This window comes from Dreissena polymorpha, chromosome 5 (assembly GCF_020536995.1).
Source record: "Dreissena polymorpha isolate Duluth1 chromosome 5, UMN_Dpol_1.0, whole genome shotgun sequence".
In the NCBI taxonomy this organism is placed as follows: domain Eukaryota; kingdom Metazoa; phylum Mollusca; class Bivalvia; order Myida; family Dreissenidae; genus Dreissena; species Dreissena polymorpha.
This window is the reverse complement of record NC_068359.1, coordinates 15,331,329-15,338,978: the sequence shown is the minus strand read 5'-3', so window position 1 is coordinate 15,338,978 and position 7,650 is coordinate 15,331,329. Positions and strand designations below refer to the sequence as shown.

Below are 7,650 nucleotides of genomic sequence, written 5' to 3'. Positions count from 1 at the left end.
GAAATTGGTAAAATATTTAACGGGCCCGCATTAGTAAAAGTCGTCTTTAAGTTTCTTTCATCTCAAGCGGAGCCTCGTGGTTACTTTTATCACGACTTGCTGCAGGTTGCATTTCGAAACGTGTGGGAAAATCCCCTTTTGAAAACTTACATACCATAAAATTCTGGGTTGTAATAACTATAAAAAAGCTATCATTAAATAAATTGTCAGTAAAACGTTTTCGAAATGTGCACTGAAATAACTGGTGGGTGGGTTTAACAAAGTGTACAATTTAAACAATACTAGAGAATTCTCCCGTAAATAAGCATTTGCGCATGGATATCAAGTGAAAGAATGATCATGACCTCGAATACCAATACCCAACGACTTAAAACAAAAGAAATCGCCAACAAATCGTCTTTGTATGAAGCCTCTAGTAATATATTAAATTTTAACAATTTTTAAAGTAATACATTTCAACCAAAATCAAAAACATTTAATTTTAATTCAAATGTTCACATTATCAAATGATTAAAGTATGTTAACGTTTAGAATTCCTTCAAGATATACACCGTTCTGAAGTAAGCAGAAAATGACGCAAGATTACAGTCTGCGAAATGTAATAACTCATCTGTAAATTGTTCTCAATATTTACGTAAATTATACATTTACAATTAGGTATACAATAGTTGAGGTAATTATCCGAGGTGCACATTATTTGGTACCGACACTACATTTTGATATTCCATGTTGAGTTTCCGATAGTTTTTATATATCCGGACATATTTGCAAAATAAACTTTTACGTAGACAAGAAATCTATGTTTAAAAAAGATTTGGGAATATTTCTGGCATATGTCTGTTTTTGTAACTAAGAAATAGCTTGTGTATATACATATAGCAAAAACATGTCCAGGATTTGTTAGGTCTGTTTGGTTGTTTTTATACACCAAAATCATTTTGTTTTGAAGCTATTTTATATAAGCTTTTCATGTTTCGAATATGTTTGACATATAAAGGGGAATGTACAGCTTCAGATAACTGGAAAATATATTTGATGTCAATTCGGTATTTAGTAAAATCCAAGCGAAAGCCCGTTGGCTTAAATTCTATAAATCTACAAGTGCGACCATCAGTGTCCGTATAAAAACTGTATGCTAATGATTATAAATGTTAAAGTATTTACATAGACTGGACATTTTGAAGATCCTGCCATTGATACGATGATTTAAAACCACTCCAGTCGCGTGTGCGTCGCGCGCCAAACGACCTGATCATTTCATGCAATATACGCCAGCATTGCTATCACTTCCTATAATATACTTTTTGAACAAAGAGATGCGCCCAATAAATTTACATCTAGATATGGACCATGTCACTAAACGCTCAGCAGTTAATTTATATCAGTATGCTGTACCTATTGAAAAGATCGTATCGTCGAGGGTGGTGTTCGGTAATTTACGTCAATGTCCGTCAACCAACCACATGGCTCACCTGTTGCAACGGAAATTCACAATCAATCAATCAAATCGGCGGGATTTTCAAATCCACCCACCCTCCGACATCTGCCACATGTCGGAATTTGGTATACGAAAGAACGTATGTAAAATTAACATTAATTTCAAGGGCCATCTGTTGAACGGTTTCATGTAGACCAGGGACAAAGCAATGTCTGCCGAGCGAACAAATAAACCGAAATCGTATTCGGCTTCAAAGAGAGGGTTTATACTTGGCAAAGCGCAGCAGTACTTAAATATACTGGGAAGTTCGGCCTTTACTTTCCGAAAGTGGGTAAAGTGAATGTACTAATTGAAATGTGGACCATACAACATAGAAAAATTCATTTATTAATTTAACAGCATATAAAGTGAAACATGTATGTTTCATAATCATCACACGTGACGTCATCAGTATCATCATTAGTGTCGGCATCAGCACCAGCATCATCGTCGTTATTTTCATTCAAAGTATCATAAGTTGAAGTAGCGGCAGCAGCAGCAATAGTAGTTGTAATAGTCCTAGTAGTAGTAGTAGTTTAAGTAGTAGTAGTAGTAGTAGTAGTGGCGGTTGTGGCGTTGGTTTTTGTAAGAATTTAAATTTATTTGAAATAATCAGTCGCCACTCATAAACACTTTTCATTACCAATTGAAAATTTATACAGCCCATAAGCCTGTAGAAACCTCCAATCACTTTATTAAATATAATTGCTCAATTATAGATTTATTAACCTGCCTCCATTAGTAACAACATAAATATATAAAAAGTTTCGACAAGTTTGACATAAAACACACAAACAGCTCTTAACCCTTATGGCACGCGCCTAAATGCGATGGGCCATGAAATAATGGTAGGTTTGGTAAATGAATAAGCACAAAGTAATTTACAGATAATAAAACATCGCAAAGGCCGTCTGAGGAATGTAAATTGTGTGCGACATCTGCCTATTTACCTACCAACCAAAAAGGCGGACAGTTTGAATTTTGAAAGAAGAAGAATTTAAATAACCATTGTTTGGAATACTGATAATATACTACACATGAAGTTTGCATACTGGTGAATCAATATTTTTGGATATATATTTTGCAATGATGTATATTCTGTGTTTGCTTTAGCATAAGGACGATGAAATTCGACGCAGAAAAGGAAAACAAAAAGGTAAGCCTTTTATAATATAAGTGTTAATTTACTAACATGATTCAAATTGTTCGCTATATGAATCAGTATTTACAATATCGTCCTTCGACCAAATTCTGTACGTCAGATAATATTACTGCGGTTAACGGTCTGACTGTAAAGTTCAATATTCGCGTATGTTGTGGTGAACCGATAAGTCAGCTGTTTTAAGAGAAGTGCATTTGTTTTGTGTTTTACATTTTAGAATATGTTGGTAAATCCCAGCTGCGCCTGTAAATAATCAATAGTAAGAATAATATTTGTTAACATTCATACGTCATATGCAAAGTGAGTTCGAACTTAAACGGTTATAATTCTTTAAGTTTAAGTCTGACCCAGTACGTTTGAAATTTGAACAAAATTGAAATTGAATTCCGATATATTAAATGTATATGCTTTACAATATGGAAAGGTTCACTTTTAGAAATTGATACTTCATCCAACAGTTTAATAGAAATGGCCGAACTTTGTCGTAAGTGAACATTGGGCAACACATTGCATGACAAAATTCTAAAAATACCGTATATATTCATCGATATGCTAAACATACTCAGAAATTAAACGTGCATGTATTTGGATCTGTTAATAAACATGATCTGTCTTTAACACATTCTTACCACCGTCCGATTTTTTTAGGTTAGTTTACTCTATGTACAATTGCTTGTCATTTTGATCCTACTGAAAACACTCCTGTAGAACTTAGACAGTAATTTGTTTATAACTTTTACTTTCAATACAGTGCCGGTCGTTTGTGTTCATGGTTTAGAAGAAGAAAGACCGCTGATTTTGGTTAAAATGCGCCCATTTCCTTTTACTATTCGCAGATTGCATATGTAGCACAGTGCAAAGTCAGCTTCTCTGTGCATCTGGACTAGCCTGAGTTTCGAACATAGCGATGACGTCATAATCTATAATATGACGTCACAAGGTGATTTCATTTCAGCGTAACAGTCGCCCTCTGAAGGAACGCAAGCGGAGAGCCCGGATCAACAAGGCGTTACTTCAACTTAAAGCCATCCTGCTGCAGGCTGTGAATCCTGAGGTATGGCGCCACAGTGATGTACACGTATAAAATGAGCTCCGTTATGGGAAAACTGGGCTTAATGCATGCGCATTAAGTTTCGTCCAATAATGAATGAGCAGTTCCCACAGGCTTATCAACAACGAAACTTTCTGTCTAAACTGTGTAAAGTGTAGTCCCTGATTAGTCTGTGCGCACTGCGCAAGCCTTATCTAGCTTTTCTAGAACGAGGCTAACATAGATGGTAAGACGCTTGTATTGTGGTTTGAGAACTTGAATCAGCCGACCTGGTTGTTTTACACCGTATTGGAACAAAAGGCATTCTTGAATGCGACACTACTTGACACAACCAACTAAACCGATACACGATCTCTTAACATCGTACTAGTGTTTTATTTCATTAATTGTCATTCACCAGGTTCATTTGTGAAAGAAACAGTTTTATGATTATGAATAATGTTCTTACAATTTCGAATTGAGCATGTGCGTAAATTGTCGTCCCATATTAGCCTATGCAGTCCGCACATGTTAATCAGGGACGACACTTTCCGCTTAAACTTGATTTTTGCTAAGAGGAGACTTTCTTTAAACAGAAAATATAAAAGCGGAAAGTGTCGACCCTGATTAGCCTTTTCGGACTGCACACCCTAATATGTGACGACACTTTACGCACATACTTTGAGCCTTGTTTGCCAAAAACGCTGATAAATAAGTCTAATAATTAGTCATCTGTTGCAGTCTCTGTACATGTCCAAGCTGGAGAAGGCCGACCTACTGGAGCTTGCTCAGGACTACATCCGGCACCTCAATTCGGGTACGAACGATTCAGTAGCACACGCCATACCAGACATATATACAATCCGAGAAGTACTGACGTCAAGCGGTGCGCTTGCAAGGGGTAAAAATGGCGTCAACGGTGCTGAAGATCGTGGACTCGACGGGAATGCAATTTCCGTGGTGCCATTGGTTGATGATGCAAGCACGTGCACTCCAAGTTCGCCAGGGCATACTTTGCTTAAAAGGTCAGCATTTGACGCATCGGCGAAGCATTTGGTGCCTCTAAGGAACGTTATTAACCTTACTGGACACACAAGCAACGTGTTAAAGAGATCGACGGACATTCAAACAAGCCATGAAGTGGCGCGCATTCATTGCTCGTCGAAAGAACTTGCAAGAAGCGAGGAAACGCGGTCAAATATTGGTGTCAAATGGAAAGTGTTCGACAGTAGCAACGCTGAGGTGTCAACATACAGTCTGGGATTCAACGATTGTGTCGCCGAGATCGCTTGTTATCTGGACAGTCTAGAAGATGACAAAACAAGGAACGCTTTAAACGTTAGAGTCATGGAGCATCTGGCAAGTTTCGCAGCTTCCAAAGCCTGCGGCAAGAGGTCCGGCGAAACGGCTGAAAACAGAACAGATGCAACAGTTGCTACGAGTTTTCATGTACCGAGACAAACTTTTGATAACGAAAGTCGATGGTGTATTTCTGCTACAGACTCGTCATTTGGCTGTTCGGTAGCTGACGATAACGCATCAGTTGACAAACATGAGTTTGAAGCAACTGTGTCAAATGCAGATCAGGAAAGCAATAAACTCGAGGCTAATGCATCTAAAAACCTTGAAGATTTGACGATAAACGAGAACGCTGCTGATCAAATAAAACTGCCGTCATTTGAAACACTTGCGTGTAGAATAACAGACAAACGAAGATCAAAGTCCGTTGGTGAGCATTTTGAGTCACATTCAACCAATGAACTCCACTATTTGCATTCGCTAGTAGCACAGTCAAAGCCGTGGCTAGAAAATGAAAGGAGCGAGACCGTAGCTTGGAAGCTGGAAATGGCAACTAATTGCGAATTAGCATGTTGTGACAAAGGGATTGGTGCCTCTAATAGATTTTTGCGGACCACGGACGAATTAAAAGAAAGGGATTGTACGTTACCCGAGTCGATAGCGCTGTTACACGATGCACCTAAAGCATGCATGGGACAAACTAAAAAACACGACCGCAACACTGGACATATTTTGGCTTACTCTACATTCTCGACGTCTAATGAACAACTCGAAATGACGCGGACCGACACACAACCTAGGGCATCACCCAAAAGAATGACAAATAAGATCAAGCAAAGTGCTTGTAGCAAACTCAACTTGCCCGATTCGTCAAAAGTAAGGTCGTCACTTGGGTACAGAGATAAATTGGCATTTGACACACCTACAGATTACACGTCGAAAAGGACTCCTGATGAGGATAAACGGCAACCGGACTGCACAAAGAATAGAAAACAAGAAACATATGAGGTATTACAATCTAATTTCGGAAACGCACCAAAAGACAAAGCAAATATAACGACGGATGCATTCGATATGAACACCTTCGTAGGAGCAACTCCTACAACGTCTAAAATGGTTCCACTCGAGAGACAACCAATCAGAAAGCGTCTTGCAGCTCGATTCGGATCATCTTGTGACCAATCAAATATCTCGACTGGGCACCGACAGAATGAATCCGAACAAAATGGCGACCGAAAGACTTCGAATGCCGAATCAGGGAAGATGAACGGGAAACGCCGCGACATACACCAGAAGGCGATTGAAACAGGAACCACCAACAAAGCGCCATTGATTAATCAACGAGACGATGTAGCTGAAAACTCGATGAATTTAGACAAATGGTACATGGACTTCACTGCAAAGAATTCGGCTATGGAAAGAATGGTTCTGCAAACAACCAGCGCTCTCTCAAACAGACCGATATACGGTAGAACGAATGACTACGGACCGCAAAATAAACGTAACGGTAGCAAAACTAGTTGCGGCGAAACCAAACGTTCTGAACCAAGGTCAAACGTTTCGAACAATACTGTGAACACAATTGGTTATGACAACGACAATTTGTATGATTTGTTTAATACTAATGACAAAATGTGGCGTCCGTGGTAAAAACTGTTGTTCTAATTGTGGTAATAAAGCATACACAAAACACATTTTGAATCTTGTCATCCACTCTCATAGTTTTTATTTCGACACCGACAACTTGGTAGCTAATGCATGTATTTTTTAAAAATTCATTTTAACTCAAGAAGGCCCATCTCTTATGCAATGGTGAGAATACCGCAGTACTAATCTCACTATCGATCTGTATAGCGACTCGACCTGCTCTGGTATTTGTGGAAAAATACCATTTGAAGCATGTGCATTTTACAGCTAATAGAGGTGCAACTTTTCAATCCCTTTTAAGTGCGACATTTTTAATAAAAAAAGACACACTACTTGTTTATCTAAAAAGCTATATATTCGTTCGTTCAAGCACATGACCGCACAGGCTTACCATTGACGAAACTTTCCGCTTTTATATTTTCGTTTAAAATTAACGGTAGTCTCTCCTTGGCGAAAATCCAATTCAGGTGCGACACTTAAGGCACATGTATTAAGTCCCGTTTTTCCAAAGCGAGTCTGAATTATGTATTGCATGTCTGGACTATCATTATGACAAGAGCACCGCATAACGGGTGCCAACGTTTGGCTGCGGGTGCAGTTTTGAATAAATTAAAGCTTGTCAGAATTTTTTTTTAGAGGTCACAGTGACCTTTACCTAGTGTGGCGTGTATAACTTCTCAATGTGCAGCTACATATGAAGTTGAAGTTTCAATGTTGTTAGGTGGAAGCACTTTCATTTCAGAACCAATGTTCAAAAGGTTAACACAATGTTAAGGTTTTAGCACGACGTGGACGGCGGAAGACACGATGAGCTGGCTATGACAATACCTCGGGTTTTCTCCGAAAACAGCCGAGCTAAAAATTGAGATTATCAGATTAAATGATGTGAGAATATACACATGGGCTCTTGCTAGAAGTGCCTTAGACACAATTTTATAAATATCGACTAAATAACGAGATCTGTCACGGAAACGAAAATTTCGCGCGACAATTTCATATTTCTAATTAAAGGACAAGAACTCTTTTATAGCACCA

At 38.5% G+C, this 7,650-nt stretch overlaps 1 protein-coding gene across 1 annotated transcript; it reads left to right on the top strand.

Annotated features, from left to right (window-relative positions):
• Positions 1 to 2,448: 2,448 nt before the first annotated feature.
• LOC127881449 (uncharacterized) lies at positions 2,449 to 6,662 on the top strand. Its single transcript, XM_052429341.1, has 3 exons — positions 2,449 to 2,633; positions 3,595 to 3,693; positions 4,411 to 6,662. Exons 1-3 carry the CDS (start codon positions 2,601 to 2,603, stop codon positions 6,616 to 6,618), a joined length of 2,340 nt encoding a protein of 779 aa, XP_052285301.1. The 5' UTR covers positions 2,449 to 2,600; the 3' UTR covers positions 6,619 to 6,662.
• The last annotated feature ends 988 nt before the right edge of the window (positions 6,663 to 7,650 follow it).

Bases quoted from the DNA above. Each gene is read 5' to 3' on its own strand.
- LOC127881449 (XM_052429341.1), top strand. From the start codon at position 2,601: ATGAAATTCGACGCAGAAAAGGAAAACAAAAAG. The intron at 2,634-3,594 runs GTAAGCCTTTTA...ATTTCATTTCAG, and splicing joins CAGAAAAGGAAAACAAAAAG to CGTAACAGTCGCCCTCTGAA. The intron at 3,694-4,410 runs GTATGGCGCCAC...CATCTGTTGCAG, and splicing joins TGCAGGCTGTGAATCCTGAG to TCTCTGTACATGTCCAAGCT.